Source organism: Dendrobium catenatum, unplaced genomic scaffold (genome assembly GCF_001605985.2).
Source record: "Dendrobium catenatum unplaced genomic scaffold, ASM160598v2 fragScaff_scaffold_794, whole genome shotgun sequence".
Lineage (NCBI taxonomy): Eukaryota > Viridiplantae > Streptophyta > Magnoliopsida > Asparagales > Orchidaceae > Dendrobium > Dendrobium catenatum.
In genome coordinates this window covers 104,161-123,918 of record NW_021319256.1, presented here as the reverse complement: position 1 = coordinate 123,918, position 19,758 = coordinate 104,161, and the positions used below count along the sequence as shown (strand labels likewise).

At 32.6% G+C, this 19,758-nt stretch overlaps 2 protein-coding genes across 2 annotated transcripts; one reads left to right on the top strand and one right to left on the bottom strand.

Moving 5' to 3' along the window:
• Nucleotides 1-230: 230 nt before the first annotated feature.
• LOC110111086 lies at nucleotides 231-776 on the bottom strand. The gene has a single exon (XM_020842786.2). The coding sequence runs from the start codon at nucleotides 636-638 to the stop codon at nucleotides 432-434; it is 207 nt and encodes a 68-aa protein (XP_020698445.1). The 5' UTR covers nucleotides 639-776; the 3' UTR covers nucleotides 231-431.
• A 13,923-nt stretch (nucleotides 777-14,699) lies between these two features.
• On the top strand, nucleotides 14,700-15,720 carry LOC110111085. The gene has a single exon (XM_020842785.2). The coding sequence runs from the start codon at nucleotides 15,224-15,226 to the stop codon at nucleotides 15,701-15,703; it is 480 nt and encodes a 159-aa protein (XP_020698444.1). The 5' UTR covers nucleotides 14,700-15,223; the 3' UTR covers nucleotides 15,704-15,720.
• Nucleotides 15,721-19,758: the final 4,038 nt, after the last annotated feature.

Genomic DNA, 19,758 nt, shown 5'->3' with positions numbered 1-19,758 from the left:
AAATTTTACCATAAGTCCACTAAGATTATTAAACCATCCCCACATTAAGTACAACGTGATAGTTTAGGATAAAGATGTGGTCATATAGTTTTATTAGAAAAAGAATTATGTGCTCATCAAAGATTGCTTAATTTTTATCGATTCAATGGCGACCATAACATATCTATGCTGGGAGTACATAGGAATTTACTTGCTGTGTACTCCAGAAATAGATGAAGTACTCCGTTATATACTGTTAGTATATTTTTTGTGTACTTATCATTTTGGAGTACATAGCAAGTGCACAATATGTGCTTATTACACAACAAATAAACAATTGCATAAACAAAATTCTCTGATTAAGAACTAAATCAACAAACACTGGAAAACATATCTTTATTTCCCCTAAAGAAAACCTCACTCCACCTTAAAAGCAGCTCAGAAATTCAATGTCAAATATAGAGATGAGGATGAAGAATGATGAGAAAGAGCATAAGTAGAATAGCAAAGATAAGAGCATGAACTAAAATAGAAACACAGCTGGTCTTCATATTAAAGAATTCAACAGGCCTATATCTCCCCGCCATCTGAATTATTACTCCTGGACTCAGAAATCCGAACAAGGCTGAAGCTATAATCGATGCCGCCCAGTCTTTCATTTCTTCGCTGCAAATTATATGGTAAGTTAGCGTTTGGGAAGAAGAATATGAACAACAAACTTTATAAGAAGCTGGGACTAAGATGAAGGTAATATAAATTTTTGATTTATTTCTTATATATTACACTCTTCTCAGAGTAAATATAATGGTTTTTTTTTTCTTTCAAAGTGGTGTTTTTTGTCTAATAGGAATCTGGGAAAGTTGATCAGAAGATAACAATTATGCAGAAGGAATCTGCTTTTTTCAGCTTTAAAAACAGAATAAGTTCTCTTCTATCTCTTGTTGTTACATAAGTATTGATGTTTTACAATTAATTATACTTCTGATTAGCGTCTAATAAGATACAAAGTGAACCTTATCACGGCAAATTGTAGAGAGAAAGAAATATATTAGTAAGGTTTGATAAGATGAGAAAATAGAAGACAGAATAGAGTTTATAGAAGGTATATTTATATAAAAAAAAGAATATATTTGAAGCATATTAGGGTATGATACGTCAACAAAAATAGCTTTGATTGAGCACGAATCTTGAGGCATATTTTAGTTGGCAACCTCGAAGATTAAATGCGGGAACATCTAAACTCCGATTTCGACAAACTTATAATCAAATTGAACGTCACAGCCAAACAAACAAATTGGTTCAATCCGATCGTAAATGGGCTAAAATCAAGGACTTCAAATATATTTGCAAACTCCAAAGTATTAATTGGATGACTAAATAATATCCAAATCTAGTATGCTTATAGTCGAATCGAGCGGCTGGACGAGAAGAATCCAACGAGCCAAAGTTCACTTTATTTTGATAGCAATAAGGCCCTTAAATGCTAAACAAACACTTCATAATTGAGAGAATCAATAAAACATATCTGATGGAGCACTCTTAATTTGCCCTAAATCTTTTCCATATTTATGGAGCATGCCACTATGCAAAATCTATAATAAATTCCACCCCCTCTTCCCACATGGAGGGGGCTTGGACTTTTGGAGACTAGAGACTCAATAGTGCTCGAAGGATCGAAGCATTCCGGAGCTCCACCTCAGCACCACCGTCAGCGAACCCTCGCCACCAGGCCGTTGCTATCAAACCTTTGCCCGATCATTGCTGTCAAACCTCCATCTGGTAACCATCGCTAGGCCACCAACTTCCATCCCCCATCGACTATGGTCCCTGTAACCTCTGTCGCCCACCGACTATAATCTCTTTGACCACCGTCGACAACCAACTATGTATATATATATATATATGGAGCATGTAAGGCTTCAGGCATACTTCAGTGGTATATTTGAATCCAACGCATCCTAATGAATTTTTTATATGGAAATATATTGATAGAATTTTTTGGTTTCATTCTAGCAAGGTGGGGCACGTACCCCCCTTAAAAAATTTGAAATTTTTTATTTTTTAATCTCATGACAAAATCAAGTTGGAAACTTCAAAAATTAAATCAGAGACCATCTGAACTCTGATTTTAGTAAACTTATAGCCGAACTGAACGTCTCGAAAATACGAACCTAACGACACCCAATTCAACTCAATCTGAAGCCAAATGACTCCAAATCAAAGACCCGAAGCATATTTGTAAGATTCAAACCATAATTTGGATTAACAAACGGTTTCCAAACATGACATGCTTATAGTCAAATCGAGCGGCTAGACAAGACGAATCCAATGAGCCCAAGATCGCCAAATTCTGATATCGCTAAGACATTTAAATGCCCAATAAACAGCCCACAATCAAGAAATTTAACATCGGTCATCCATTTAAATCACTATATATTTAATTTCCTATTCATTTACATTTTTTTCTTGATTGATATTAGCTTATTCCTATAATGATTCGATCTTAAAGAGATTTTATGATTTTTTTTAGCAATGAGATTTTTAATATCACGTATTTAGTTAATATATTAATCATGTTCTAGTAGAAATCGAGTGATTTCAGTATTGAAGTCATTTTGTGAAAGAAGAAAATAAACTAATTAATTACCAAAGTTTTATCATTTTTAATACTGATTATATTGGTCATAAGCCTAGATGTAAAATGTTGAACGAAAATAAAAAAAAATTAAAATTTAGGCCCCCCTAGATATATTTTCTGGCTTCGCCACTGCAAATTAGGGTATGATCCGTCATCAAAAATAGCTTTGATTGAGCATGAATCTGAAGGCATATTTTAGTTGGCAAATTTCTGTTGACCTCATTATTTGAGGTCATTTTTTTCGAAACTAATCTTTAGTGTCTAGGTCCTTAAAGTCTAAAAAAAAAAGGTCCGCATAGTCTAGAGTAGATGTTACCTTTAGAATTTCTATTAAGTGGATACCTATTGACGTAGTATTGACTTAGCCTCCAAATTCGACATAAATGGATGGGAGAGGAAGTGAAATTAACTCAAATCAGGTTTGATTTTAGGACAACAGCCCTGATTAATTCAAATTGAATCGTTGCCAGTTAATTGAAAACAAATTAGTGATAAATAAATTTATTAAATTTTTTTGAACCTTTATAAATTAAAAGTTTAATTCATTTCACTAAATTAATCTATCAAATTCATTAAAGTTTCTCTATATCTTCTAAATTTGATTAATTAAAATCTTGCCTATAGACTTGTTTAAATCAGCTGTATTCTAAAAAAAAAATAGGATTTTCAAATGAAGATCTTGGTTAGGACCGGTCCAAGCAAAACAGAACCTCTCGGTCCCTGGCTCCAATTCGCGAAACTGCTCTTAGCCCTGCCACTCTCTGCAGTTCGCAAACTCACACTCTCATTGGCACAACTCCTCCCCATCTCCCTCTGATTCGGTCATCAATAAACGCCTCTCCGGCTCTCCCCCTCTCCCGTCGCTCTCTGCTCGCAAACGACGCCAAGGCTGAAAGCCCGTCTCCTCTCTAGTTCGGAAAACCCAGGGTCCGTCGCCTTGCTATTCTCAAGCTACCCAACCGATCTCCCTCTCCGCTCGCACAACCCTAGGGACCCCGACCAAACCCCTCTCTGCTGCGGATTGTTCCACTAGAGGCAGGAGGAAGTGGTAAACCTTCTCTTGTTCCTGATTTTTCTTCTCCTCTTCTTCTTGATTCTTCTTCTACTCTTCTTCCTCTAATTGTTCTTTCTTTTATGGATAATTTTGTTGGATAGTTAGCCTATCAAATGAGGTTATTTAGCTAAATATTCATTCATTTTAGACTTAAATTTCTGCACTTGTTTGGGATGAATACTCCCTTGCCTGTGAATGCTTACTCTTCAAGACTTAACTAGATAGTCTGATGAATCATGAATGGGTTTATGGAAAGATCCATATCATTTAAAACTAATCTCTGTGTGTGTAAAATCTGCAGAATAATATACTTATTGTGGCTTGTATAATGAAATGTATAGTTTGGAACTTTATGCATAGATTGGAGGAAATTATAGCCTCATTTATCAAATGCATCAACGGTGTTCGTGTTTTTGTCTATTAAGGAATGAGATGAGTTTTGGGTAAATAAAGAGCTATTGGGAAAGCATATCTATGTTTTATTTCGTTCATACTCCCAAGAAATATATGAATTAGAGAAAGACAAGAAAACTTTATATATATATTTGTAACAAATGGTAATCATATACAAGTCAAACATTCATATGATTTTCATCACAACATGGTTTTTGATATCTTTGTTTGCTTTCATTGTTGAGCAAGGGTATTTCAGTATCATGTTTCAAGGGATTAAAATTCTCCTCAAAAGAATTCTTAGCGTTGCCTCAATCTTTCTGTTGTGTATGAGTTCATTGGATAATTAAGTATGGAAACATAAAATTGTCTTTGGATCTTCGCATGTGAAGTTGTATTTAAAATAGGCATTGATTAAAAGGATGAAGTTCTTATGTGATTTCATGTTCCAATCTTGAACATGTGTGGGTTAAATGAAAAATTATATGGTTTAAATTGAAAGGTGTTCTTGAATTGTCGGAAGGAAATAAAGTTGCTATAGTGTTCTTTTCTTTCTCAAATTTCATTTGTTATGTGTCGATTTAGAATGAATGAATAAGCTAGAAGAATTGTATGCATGTTCAAGGTTTAATATTATATTGCGTATCAAGGATTGATGAATTTGTTCTCTCTTGGAAAAGCCTATAGGAGCATGTAAGTTGCAATACTGTATTATCAACACAATAAAGCATAGTTGAGTAAAGAAAATGCATATATATATGTATCTTGTGTTTTAAAGTTCACTATCCATGCATATGTGATGTAAAAAGAAAGTTGGGCAAATACATCGGTCGTACCCTTTGAATTTTGGAAAGAAATTTGTTGCAATTGTTTCTTTCATTCAATCATGTATAAGTATTTGAGTTGAAATATGATTTTTATAGAGGTGAAGAAAGCAATTCGCATACTCTCATATGGTGATTTAAGAAAAAGAAAAGTTGTGGGTGCTTTTAGAGATGACATTTGTTTCATTGAATCATGTTAAAGGATTTTCTACATTTTAATATATTCTATATTCATACATGAGAAAATTTTAGTGACTTTTTTATACATTTATAACATGAGTGGTTATGTGTTGTGATGGGGGAAAGACAATGGTGAACATTGATTTATATTTCACAAGGGAAAATGAGTTGTCGTTAAGAGAAGAAATGTTGTGAATTTTGGGACAAGTGAATTGTATTTCAATTTAAAAGTAAAGTGCTTGGGAAAGTATGTGTTGAAAATGAAGTGTTTGAAAAGGTGATGTGTGTGAAAGATAAAAAAAAGTGAGATTTGTGGGGTTTGGAAAGGTGAAATGTGTGTATAATTCGGAAAGGTAATTTGTGAGTTTTCTTTGGAAACTGAAATGTGCATGGAAAAGTAAAGTGCATAATTTTGTGAGAATGGTGTATGTTGGAAAACTAAGAATGGTGAAATTGAGTTTGTATTAAAAGGTGAAGCTTGAGTGTGTTTTGAAAAGTGAAAAGTGTGTAGGTTTTGGAAAAGAAAGCAAAAGTGTAGGTTTTGGAAAACAAAGTGTGAAAAATAGTGAAAAATGAAAGTTTGATTGTTGTGAAGTGAAAAGCAAAGTGTAGATGTTGGAGAATAGGTTATTTAAATGATTGTTGAAAAGCAAAAGCTCTCTTTCTTTCTCTATCTCTCTCTCTTCTTCTTCTTCTTCCTCTTTTTTGTGCCTTGGGGTGAATTTTGAAAAAATATAAAGTATGCGTTTTAAAAGTGAAAAGTTCAAAAGACGATCAACGAGCCAGTGTGCAAGCTCGAGAAAAAGGTACGTTTGAATTTAAATAATATTTTTTAAAATTTTTCAACTATAAGTATTAAATGTGCTTATAATCCCTAGTTTTATTTTTTTGTTTGCATGAACTATACGGAATGATACCGATCAAGTAGACAAAAAGAAATGGACTAAAGGTTGTAGTCGCTATTATCCAACCGGGTAAAGGACTACAATAGGATATCACCGGACATTAGCTCCAATATATATGAGTATTCTAAAAACTTAGGTAACCTTAAGGCTCAAAACCCTTATTATGTTTTGTGATCTCCCAACCATAGAGCCTTGTAGAAATTCTAGCTTTTTTATTATATATTTTAAATTCAAATTTAGTAGCAAGTATTTTTTTTGTTATTTAAATTTTATTCTGTTATTTAGAATCCAAAATACATTAGTTTACAATCACGTATATGTTCAAAGGATTTGTGACTGTAATTACCATCCTACAAAATAGTAGTGTCATTTAAGGATAATAATTAAGAGCAAGTCTTAGAAAACATAGAATAAATTTAGGATTCATATATAAATTTTAAATAAAGAAAACTTAGTGACACCTGTCCTTATAATTAATGAAGACTTTTTAACCTAAAAGCAACCAATCCTAAATAATAATCAAACAATCATTAAAATTTCCTTTAAGAATTCGAAACTATAACTATAAATAATAATTCAAACCAACTATAAAAAAATATTTGAATTAAAATTATGAAAATATTAGGGATAAATTAATTGTTAAATTAAAACAAAAATCAATAGAATCATAAAAATCATAAACATATAATCAAAACAATCCTAAATAAAATTTAAAGAGAGGTTAAATAATAAATTATAATCAATTAAAAAGGAAAAAAAATAATAGTAATATAATAAAAAATAAAAATAAAAATAAAATTTAAAAATATAATAAATTATTAAAATAAAAACAAAATCCACAGAATTTTTTGCAAGTGATCATACTCATACATGGATAAATCAAATTGAGAAAATTAAAAAGTTAAACTGACATAATTTTTCTATATATGCAAAATATTAAACCCCCTTTAAAATTAAAAGAGCATGATCAAGTGTGTCTGATAAATATAAATTAAATACAAATATATAACTGTTTGAGATGATTTTATTATAACTGTTTAGGATAACCTTATAGGCGGTTTAACTTTTTTTTTATTGAGATAATGAGATGTAATGTAAATATATTTAAAAGAGTTGTCATATAAAAGTGATTTGAAATTGAGATATCACATCTAACTTTGAATTCAAAAAGGAGAGAATATCCCTTAGGGGAATATTCTTTTCTATTTAAAAAAAAAGTTATGATGACTTTAATATCCAAAGGGAAAGAAAATACCCCTTCGGAAATGAGTTTCTTTTCATTTGGATATCCATACCGAGTGAATTCAAGGAGCTTGCAAAAAGAAAGTAGATTAAGGAGAGAAGACAAACAGGTGAAGAAAAGAAGAGATATCTCATTTCAAAATCACTTGCGTCAGTCACATGATTAGAATCCAAATTTATTGTCAGTGGTACTCGATCATTTTATTTTTCAGCAAATTATGGGTTGTAAATAAAGTGACACTTGCCATATAAACTTTAGATATTATATTTTGATAATTTAATTTGATTGTTTACATTATTTGCTTAGTAAAAAATATTTATTTTTTTAAGTTTCTTGCATGTCGTGTTTTGTTTTAATCTGAATACGATTGAAGTTTTATGAGGGCACGAATAAAATCTTTTATACTTAAACTTAAATAAATTATTTAGGCTCACATAGAAACTGAAGTAAGCTCGAGACCATCGAAAGTCAGCATATATACATATTATTATTTTATCTATCTTTTTAAGTACCTCCTGGACCGCGGATTCTAGCAGACCACCTGACCTATTATGATGCAATTCTATCAAGGAGATGTGCAATATCTAGAGAAAAATATATTTTTTAAGCCTGATTTTAAAATTGCTTCATAATTATTTTATATATTTTAGTCAATTAGCATGCATTGCATTATATACAAATTAAAAGAGTCTAAAATTTTAATTGAATTTTACTCTCAAGCATTATTTACCATACATAAGTTAAGGGGCCAACTAAGATTTATCTTAGCCTCAAAACTTAAATAATGTCTCTACCCATCTTTCATAAAAAGACCGGACACATGTTTTTAAAATACCTAGGTGGTTAGCTAGATCCCCAATCCAGGCTGGAGTAAATCCAGATTTGCACTTCATTATATAAGTTCGGGTCACTGTTTTGTATTACCCAAATTAGACTTAAGCTCTCATGTAGACTTAAAATCATAAGTCCCCATCATCCGAGAATATAATCCCAAATTTCTAATTAAAATGCCAACTTAAATATAAAAATTTTCTTCAAAAACTTAAAGTCCAACATATGATAGACTTAGGTTGCCTCTTAGCTTTTCAGAATCAAGTATCTCCTACTTTTTCCCTTTTGACTAGCTAAAAACTGTTCAACATTGAGGTTTCTCCTTGAAAAAATCTTACTTCTTTCCTGGTCTTTTACTTTGTAATCATAGGGTATGAAATCGTTTTTTTAATCAAGAGTTTTCCTAAGAGCCCCCTTCCTAAGATGTAATTAACTATAGGGGCTTTCCGTTATAGAGATTTGAGAACTCTAAATTAAAATAAACCTTGTTTTATTCCTATAAATAAGGGAAAAATCTTTGGGAACGCAAATATGTTTTAAAAACTTATTTCTAATTTTAAATATACTCGTAGAATGTTATTATTATCTTTTCAGGTTATATAACATTATACTTGTTATATTCAATCTTAAAAATAATGAATTTTATAAAATTCATTCTTGCTTTTATATATTATGTTCGTCATTTAAGATAATATAATGTTCTCCTTGTTACATCTAATTAAAAGAATAGATGAATTTTCAAAACCCTATTTCTATTTTTAAGCACACTCTATAAAATTGCATGCTCATATTTCGAAATGATATGTTATTATCTGAATTGTGTTTGATCATAAAAATATTATTTTCCAAAACTCTATTTTGTTATAGATTATTGTGTCAGTCTCTCGAGATTGTACTTTATTCTTAATATAGTATTCGATTATAAAATAAGAGAACATCGAATCTGTGTGGCGGCATAATTTTTCCCCCAAATACTTTCAAAATTAAATGTGAAAACATCTGGACTCCGATTTTAATAAACTTATAATCAAATTGGTTGTCTCAACCAGATAAACAAATCGGTCCAATCTAATCATAAATGGGCTCAAATCAAAGTCATAAAACATATTAGAAAACACCTAAGTATTAATTAGATGGCTAAATAATATTCAAATCTGACGTGCTTATAGTCGATCGAGCGACTCGACGAGAAGAATCCAATGAGCCCAAGTTGGCTTTATTTTTACATCAATAAGTACTTAAATGTTGAACAAATGCTCCATAAGCAATGGAATCAATCAAGGCGTTCGATGAAGTACTCCAAATTTTCCCTTGATCTTTTTAGTATTTATGGAGCATGCCACTATTAAAATATATAAATAGATCTCACCCCCTTTTCGCACATGGAGGGGGTTTGGCTTTTTGGGGCTAGACCCTAGGCTGGAGACTCAATAGAGCTCTAAGGCTTGAAGCATCTCGAAGCTCCAACTCGACACCACCATCAGCTAACCCTCACCACCAGGCCGTGGCTGCTTGACCATTGTCGTCGGACCTTTATCCAACCATCGTTGTCAGACCTCTATCTGGTAACCATCCACTACAAAAAATAGGGCTATCACAGCACAATTTTTTACTTATCCTGGTGGTTATAACCACTACATTTTCTTTTGTAGTGATTCTAAAATTGCTGCACCCCCGTTGTAATTATAATGCACTGCAATGATATTCCGCAATCGTTTTAGGACCGATGGGGTAAATCAAAGGATGCGCTTGTTTTAGCAGCAGTTATAACCGATGTTAAGTTATACATTTGCACCGGTTATAACTGCCACAACAAATGAAAAATAAACTGATTTTCAGTATTATGGAGGTTTTAACCGACATAATTTTGGACGTTTGTGACGGTTTAAACTGCCACAATTGTCCATAATTTAAAATATAAAATAAAACTTGAATGTCCACTGCAATCTCATGATGACAATTCTGGGAAATTCATGTTAGAAACTCCACACCAGAATATCCAACATCCTTTATGCAATACCACCAACAAACCACCTACTCATCCATCTACAATACAAGAACACTTTCTAAGGTCCAACGATAGATGATTAAGATATCATTTGTGTTAAGTTATGTCATCATCAAAGTGCTTTAGGGTGTCTTTAACTAGCTATAAGAGAATCATTACCACACGAAAGATATAAAAATTTAAGGGGTGGAGAAAATGGATGTCTTTAATCTAATTTGCTATCCTCCATATAAAATCACAAAACTGAAAATCTTAAGAATGTCAAGGAGCATAAATAACGTATAATTTTAATAATAATCAGAAAAATGAAATGACAAAGTGGCTATATGAATGCTTTCCATTAAATGAAAATTTGAGTGGCTATATGAAATGAATACAATCTAGATCAAATACTAACAAGTGCTTGTGGTAAGAGGCTGACTGAATACAAGTAATGAAGCTTTTCAAACAAAAAATCATTATAATAACAATATAAACATAGATGGCTCTATGATAGCGTTTTGATGCATGCACAAATTTCAATTTTTTTAGTGGTTGAGGCTTTTTTTTACTCGTGTTTCATGTAACTGAATGTAGCCTAATGATATAATCAGCTTTCCACTTATCAGGAATCAGACCCATTTGGATAAAGATGCATTTGAGATGACCCTAAAGTCATGCTTGGCAATGGTGTTGTGACTGCATGGTAAGGCTGCAAGGTTTAGCAGTCCGTATAATAGATTTTTAATTGATACAAGGGACATAAGATATAACAAAAGATGAAATACAAGCATTCAAACCACTTGATTGTTAATGATTTGGGTTGAGTTCAACGAAACTTGAAGGACACCAATGATCACACTCTAAGAACATTTAACACACTCTCAAGTCACATAATATCCAGTAATTTCATTGAATAAGGAAACAATTACATATTTATAAAGCAACAAATGCACATTTTAACGTCTAGATTTTGATGACTTTTTACAAACTCAAAATGTTTAACATAAAAGTAAAACTTAAAATTACTAAATAAATGAAGACAAAGTAAAGTCACTCAAACATCTTAAAAACCATTACAATAAGAGTTCACTTGTACTCTCCTAGGCCATATAAATTCAGCTTAAGGAGATATAACTAGAAGCATCACAACTAGAATCATCACAATAAATACTAGAGCTTATCAGTCAAACAATTTTAAGTTTTTAGAAGACTGTCAAGTATTAGATGAATTGTCATTGTCACCCTGAACACAATATGGAGATAATAAGATACTAACAATCAATTAATTTAAAATTTACATTAAATTACTTAATTTTTTTTTTCATACCATTTTTTGTCCTCCTTGGGGTGGTTGATTCATCTGAAATTGTTGCATAAATCGTCTCATCAAATCACGAAATGAGCTAAACTTTTCTTGAAGACTTGTTATTTGAGCAAAATTTCTACCACTACCACAACTTGTTTCATTTTTTTTCCCTTGAGAAAAGTATCGGGTCGGCGTGACACCAAATCGTTGGTTACGAATTTGGCCTGAATGTTCTGGTCCCATAACTATACTAAATACTCGCTCATTAGCTTAAATGTTTCACTCTTTGGGTGTAAGCCCCTCAGCAAGAAAATTACATGCTTGCATCTACATTACAGTTGTAAATAGTTAATTTTCTTAAAGAACTGATTATAAAAAATAATTTGTAATCCCTATATATATGTACCCATCACTGCATAACATCCTCAGATGACCAGGTCCAATCTTTGTGCATCCTATTGATTTTCCATAATTGCAATTTGTCCTTAATATACAAAAAAAATTATAATAAAAATATAAGTTTAAAAATGAAGCATTTTGTAGATATAATTAAATATTTAAATAAATATCGTTTCCTTCTGTCTCCAAGCTGAGCTCACACGACCCATTGTGTGAGCTTTGAAAACAGAATAAGTTTTATTCTATCTCTTGTTGTTACATATGTATTACTATTTTACAATTAATTATACTCTTGAACACCGTTTAATAATATACAAAGTGATACTTATTCACCTATTGTAGAGGGGAAAGAAATATATTAGGAAGATTTGATGAGATAAGAAAATAGAAGGCATAATAGAGTTTATAGAAGGTATATCTAATTAAAAATACATATATATATATATATTTGAAGCATATTAGGGTTTTATACATTACAAAAAATAGCCTTGATTGAATTCAAATCTTGAGGCATATTTTAGTTGGCAACATTCAAAATTAATTGCAGGAACATCTGGACTCTGATTTCAGCAAACTTAAAATCAAATTGAACGTCTCAGCTATAAAAAAAAATCAGTTCAATCCGATCGCAAATGGGCACAAATCAAGGGCTTAAAACGCATTTGAAAACTCTAAAGTATTAATTGAATGACTAAATAATATACAAATCTAGCGTGCTTATAGTCAAATAGAGCGGCTCGAAGAGAAGAATCCAACGAGCCCTAGCTCGCTTTATTGTGACATCAATAAGGCACTTAAATAATGAACAAACCCTCAATAATCGAGGGAATCAATATAGAACGTCTGATGGAGAACTCTGAATTTTTCCTAGATCTTCTCTATATTTATGGAGAATGTCACTATCAAAATCTATAAATAGATCCCACCCCTATTCCCATATTTAGGGGGCTTGGACTTTTGGAGGCTAGACCTTGGGCTAAAGACTCAATAGAGCTCTAATTAAGGCTTGAAGCATCCTGGAGCTCTACCCTGACACCACCGTCAGCAAACCCTCGCCATCAGGCCATTGTTGTCGGACCTTTGCTAGACCATCGTTGTTAGACCTCCGTCTAGTAACCATCGTTGGGTCTCCAACTTCCTTCGCCCATCAACTATGGTCCCTATAACCTCAGTCGCTCACCCACTATAATCCCTCTGACCACTATCGTCTATCAACTATATATATCTTAGGAATATTTGATGAGATAAGAAAATAGAAGACATAATAGACTTTATCGAAGATATATCTAAATTAAAAAAAAAAAAAGGATGTATTTGAAGCCTGTAAGGCTTGAGGCATACTACAGTGATACATTTGAATCCAACGCATCTTAATGCATTTTTTATGTGGAAAGATATTGATATACTTTTTTGGTTTCATTCTAGCGTAAATGTGATCGATATAATTATTTTTATTTTATGTTTGGCTATTTTGTACTGCACTAATGAACTTTTAATGTATTATTTTCTATTATTACCATGTATAACATTTCACTTTATTAATTTCAAATCATCTCTTCAATAATAATTATGTTCTTTTTGAAAAAAGATTATCAGATATCTTATTGGAATTGTCTTCCTAGCTGCTTATTCTTGTTCATAGAGGAAGCTTTTTAGATGGTTTAAACGATGTGATTTTTTTAGGAAGTTGGTAGTCTTCTCACTTTATTTAGGATTTGTTTGGAATGACTATAATTTTTTATAATGATGATTTTGATATTACTGTGAAGCAAAGAGAGGCTTATGTGATTGAAAGCCAGACTCATTGTACAAGCTGAAATCCATCTTTATGGAGCAGCAACTTAAAGTTTTTTTTTTTAATTCTAATCTGTTGAAAAACCATATCATACTGTTGATTTGTTACTTAACGACGATTACACCATGGCTGGGTGTGATAGGAAACAACTTCAATAAGGAAAAATGGATTCTGTGGAATACTATGGTAAGAATACTATGGTGGTATGTTTTGTGGGAATATCCTGTTGTAAATTATGATATTCTCTACTCTTTTATGGCCATTTTAATCTTCAACTATCTCCTGAGACAATCTGAAGAGGTTGTTTGGTTGGAAGATTTAGGTTTTGTTTGGGACAACTTTCTTGTTGCTTCTTAAAGCAGCTTTTTAGTATAAAAATTTTAATTTTTATACTAAGAAACTGCTTTAAGAAGCAACAAAAAAGCCGTCACAAATGAAGCCTTAGTCTAAATATTGCTAAACAATTTTTCTGAGCCAGATAATTTTCTTACTTCTTAAATTTCAATTTTATGATTTTAAGAGATTTACACCATTTCTCATCATCATTGTATTTTCCCTTTGTTCCATGTAATCCTACATCTTGAAAATATTTGTCAAACAATTTGTCTTGTAATCCTTTCTTTCATTTTCATTGGATTTCATTGTAGCTGTTAAGCATTTATTTAGAATTACTTATAGGCATAAAGAACATAAAAATAATAATTTTATCTTTTTATTAGAAAAAAAATTAAAATTTTCGTAATAAGAATTTTAGTTTCTAAAAATTCATTCATGAAATAAAACTAGTATATATATTTATAATCAAAATTTCTCTCATTTAGGGTGTGTTTCAGATAGTTTTCACGTTGTTTTGCTTTGCAGATAGCGATCACAATCTTCTTTGTCTACTTCTTTATCATTATTTTTTTAAAAATTTTTGTGGTGGAAAATTACTTTTACAACCATAGTGACTAAATTATTTTCCCCCAACAACTTTATAATCAATTTTATGAGACGCTACAAACAGATCTTTAGTACCTCCCAACTTGTTTTACATCAAAATTTTAATTTTCTAAGCATAATATCAAAATAATATATCATATAATAAAAAATAAATATGTTTAAGCGAAAACACAAAATCTTCAAAAAAAAAAAAGTTCAAATTTTTTTTAATGTGGCACATAATTTAATTTATTTTAAAAGTTGCCAAAATTGAATTATTATAATAGAAAACATCAAATAGCGGGTTTATGGTAATACATATCTATTATAAATAGTAATAGATTAAAATGTTAGGGTGGACTCTTCTCCCCACGTCCTCTTTAGATTGGCCATTATATTGAAATATTTAATAATTTTAAATATCTTTTTATTAATCCAAATATTTTAACTTATCATTATTAATTAGATCAGAATATCTTTATAAAACTCTTTCCATTATTTAAAATAGAGAGTTTTTTCATTGAGGAAATTCCTAAGAAACCAATCAAGATTGCTTCTGCGTTCCGTTTGGGTTGATGGTTACAGCTCGACCCATCCCGACCGGCCCGGCTCTTTAATGGGTCAATTCTACATGGTAATACGAATTCCCACGTGTCAGTCATCAGAACTTTTCTCTTCACCTCTTTATATACAAACTTCTACTCTGTAGCCTATCATTACTCATCACGAACTCTGTCAAGAATTACCATCTCACCCCTTCCTTCCATGGGGAATTACATCTCCTGTACCCTATCGGTTGCGATAATTGAAGCCCAATCACAAGTGCCGAAGGTAATTCTCCCCAATGACGCCATCCTCCAACTCAGCGCCAGATTAGTAACGGCGGCAGAGCTCATGCTTGACCACCCGGGATATTTTCTGGTTCATTCCGGGGCCATGCTCGTCAGCCGGCGGCTCTTTGCTCTATCGGCTGATGAAGAGCTCGAGCTCGGAGCCGTCTATGTCATGTTTCCCATGGATCGCCTCGGCTCGGTTGCCAGAGAGGAAGACATGGGTCGGTTGCTCCTGGCTACAGGGAAGGAGGGCAGAAAGGGAGTTTCGGAGTCCACTGCTCAGATGGCGTCGCCGCTGGAGCCGAGGACTGAGATGGACGATGCTTTGATTGCGGATTTCATTTATTTGAAGAGCTTGTCCAGGTCGAAGAGACCTGCAATGGACACGATAATGGAGGAGGCCTTCCATTAGCAAATATATGCTTGAAATTTGAAAAAAAAATCATTGTCGATATCCGGTATATTATCAGTCTGTATAACGAATTTCATATCAAATTAGAAGGGAATGTTTTAGCGGCTACAACTTTTTTTATAAAGTTGACTGTGAAGTGTTTTTTTTGGAAAATCAACTTAAGCTATGTTGAGATAATTTTCTTATCACTTTTTCAAATAGACTCTAATACGTAGCAAAATTAACGATAAAAAAAGAGGAAAAATGCTTAGTTTTTTTAACGATAGTCATATTTTTTAAATCTCCTAGAGATGGAATAAAAAAATGAGCTTATATGTGAAAGGTTGGAGAAGCTCTAGTGGCATATAAGATTAGAGAGTCATTTTAGATGGTTTGATCACATAAAATATCAGTCTTTCAATGAACCGGTTAGGAGAATAGATGTATTAGATTTGACTTATGTTAAAAAAGGTAAATATTGAACTAAAAAAATTGGATTGAAAATATTTGAAATATCTTTCTTTATTAAATTTAAATAAGAAATTGATTCTTAATATAATATAATGGAGAAAGGGATTAATGTAGCCCATCCCACATAGTGGATACAATACAGGAAATTCAACTATTACCGACGGCTATGATCGGCGGTCCTGTAGCCTCCAGTAATGCCGGCGGTTTCGGTGGCGGTTTGACCGCCGGCATTAACTGGCGGTTTAACCGACGGTCTTTAATAAACCGCAGCCGGAATTAGCGGCGGTTTAAAAATTGCAGGGTGTGGCACCGATTTAATTAATACCGGCGGCTGAGACCGCCGGTAAAAGCCCTAAATCTATCCAGCCCGAGCATTCCTCCTCACTTCTCTCTCGCTTTTGCAGAAGGCTCGCCCCCTTCTCGCGATCGCGCCTCCGAATACATCGTAGGAATATTAATTCGGCGCCGAAAAACTCCCTCCGTCCGAAGATCTCACCCCCAAGCCGAACACCTCTTCTCTCCGGTCTCCCTGTGTCGCTGGACTTAATATTCTTCTCCAGCCGCCGGACTCGTCCACCTCCTCTACCCTAGTCGCCAGCTCTCCTCTTTGCTATAGGTAAATTCTCTATAAAAGTGCTCGATAATTTCTTATTATTAATGCTTTAATTCTCATCCAAACACACTTAGAAAGATTGATGTATTCTTCTTCTTGTTGGTAAGGCTAGAGAGGGACTTGAAGTTAAACATGAATTATGGAGGTCAACCTTAGGGGCTGTTTGGTAGAATCTAGGATTTCATTTAAGTAGGATTTCGTAAATTCTCCAAATTCGGATTTAAAAAATCCAGAGGGCATTAAATTTTGAGAACTGTTTGGTAACCTTCATGAGATAGCGGGTATTATACTATGAAAATACATATATGATTTATTATATCATATTATTTCGCTATCACTTTTATTAATAACTAATTAACTATTATTCTATACATAATAATCTCCATTGTGTATCATTCCTAAAGGTTCACTATAAAATTTTGATTTCTCAAGTGGTTGTAGTAGTGGCTATTAAAACAAGTAGTGTTTAGTGCTCGCATGGGTAACAAAAGGTACCAACCCCTATTTGTACACAAGTTTTTTGATGTTGCACTTCATGGATGGGGAAAAATTAAATCTTGATTCCCTCCCCCATACTAGATTTAACTTACAGAAGAATCCATGTAAAATCCCATGAAATTAAATGTCAATAGATATATCTTTAACATTTTACTTCCAAATTGACTAGTCTTGATTTTATTCACTCGTTAAACTTTCACCATAGGGTAAATTAATGCACTCTAGCTAATTGATGGAATCAATACATATTCATGTAATCATTACATAATTTAGAATTCAAATGAATAGCCAAAAATACACAACATACTTCATATATAACCATATTAAAATATTCTCCTTAATCTATAATACGTGATGGGCCTATGATGCACTGCATCATATGTTATGTTTTTTTATATATTTTTAAGCTTGTTTAAAGTTATCTTTAAGCCTAGAGATTTAACATAATACTCAAAGCTATTGTTCAAATTAACTCAACATTTAAAACTTTTAAACCTACAACTTTCTTCTTGTTGGTAAGGCTAGAGAGGTCCTTGAAGCTAAACATGAATTATGGAGGTCAACCTTAGCTGTTGTTAGGTAGAATCTAAGATATCATTTAAGTAGAATTTCATAAATCCACCAAATCCGAAATTACGAAATCCTTAGGGGTTATAACCTTCATGATAAATCCTATGTGACTATTTGGCTATTCCATTTAGGATTTAATAAGGTTGAAAGATTTGTGTGGAGTTTCTTCCTTCCCGCGCCAGTAAAGCCTGAGAATTTAAAAAATCCGCCGAACGAGAGGATTTTTGAAATATAGGATTTACGACAAAAAGGCGAAATTTTTCATCTACCAAGGCTTTGATTTTCCGTGAGATTTGGTTTTGCATTTTAGGCCGTTTGGTTGGATTTCAAGATATCTAAAACGTGTACCTTGGTGTATGCTTTTTGTTGATGATATTCTTCTTGTTGATAAGACTAGAGAGGGAGTTGAAGGTAAACTTGAATTATGGAGGTCAACCTTAGAGTCTAAAGGTTTTTGCTTGAGTTGATCTAAAACGGAATATATCCAAGGCTTTGATTTTTTGTGAGATTTGGTTTTGCATTTTAGGCCATTTGGCTGGATTTCACATGTACACTTGTTCAAAAGTAAAGCACGTACACTTGTTCAGGGTGCATATATTCTAATAATTGATTTCACAACTATATAAGAAAACTTTTACTTCAACGTCCAAATGACTTTCCAAGAAGAGATATATTGGATATATAACATATTGTTACCGGGTTGAAGAGGATTGACAGGTGAATTTATATAGAGAGTTAAAACTTTCAATTAAGTTACATCTCAAATGTCTTCCTTTAAGTTCGATAGAATGTTTAAATGTCCATGTTGGAAGCAAAAAAATTAATCATTTCTCAAGCTCGATGATGTGAAAGTTGATTTATATCTTAGGGGATTTATTCCAGACTACTGGATTTGGACCTCCCATGATGAGTACGAGCTACACAGAGATACTCATGTCGGTCCATCTACAGCTTTTGAAACATTTGATGAATATCTAATGATTAGAGCATATAAAAAACTTATTTTTTATGTAACAGGTCCTAGTTTAAAGGCTAGTGTGGAAGAGCCACCAAATGCAGAAACAAAAAAATTCTTTACGTTAGTATATGCAACTCAAAAATCAATTTGGGATGGTTGCAAAACTCGTTCAGAATTATCGATTACAGTGAAGATGCTAAGTATTAAAACTGAATATAATATTTATAGTGATTATTTTAATGACTTCATTGATCTTCTCAAGAAAACTAATCCAACGGATAATTTAATTCCCTCAGATTTGTATCGAACGAAGAAATTAGTATCCAAATTGGATTTCACCGCGACAGAAATTGATTGTTGTATTATTGGATGTATGTTATACTACAAAGATGATGCAATAAAAGTTTATTGTTGTACCTGCAATACATCTCTATTTAAGCTAAACTCGGGAAAATAATGTCATCCAAAGTAAGATGTTTTATATTCCCACTTATTTTATTTATCAATTATTCCAAGACTTCAGCGGCTCTATGCATCATTGAGTTCAGTAGGTCATATGAGATAGCATAAGGAGAAATTAGTAAACAGTGGTGTTCTTTCTCATCCATCAAATGTGTTGCAAACTATTTTCATGACTTATGTTTTGATGATTGACAAACACTATCTCTCTTGGACTACTTGTTGCTTCTAACTTTTCAGGAATCGAAGATCGGACGATCAAGAGGAAGCCAAGTCCAGGATCGCGTAGGTTTAGGGTTGAGTCAGTCTGTAATTTTATTTTTCACCTTTTGAGTCTACTTGTAAGAATCAAAAAGACTGATGCTAAGTAACCCGTTACACACACACTTGAGAGGCTTAGAAATTCTGTTTTTGCCCACATCGGCCCGGCCGATATTTATATCGTCCGGGACGATCAGCTTAAAACAGAAAGTCTAATTAAGAATTCTTAATTAAGGCAGCCGACAT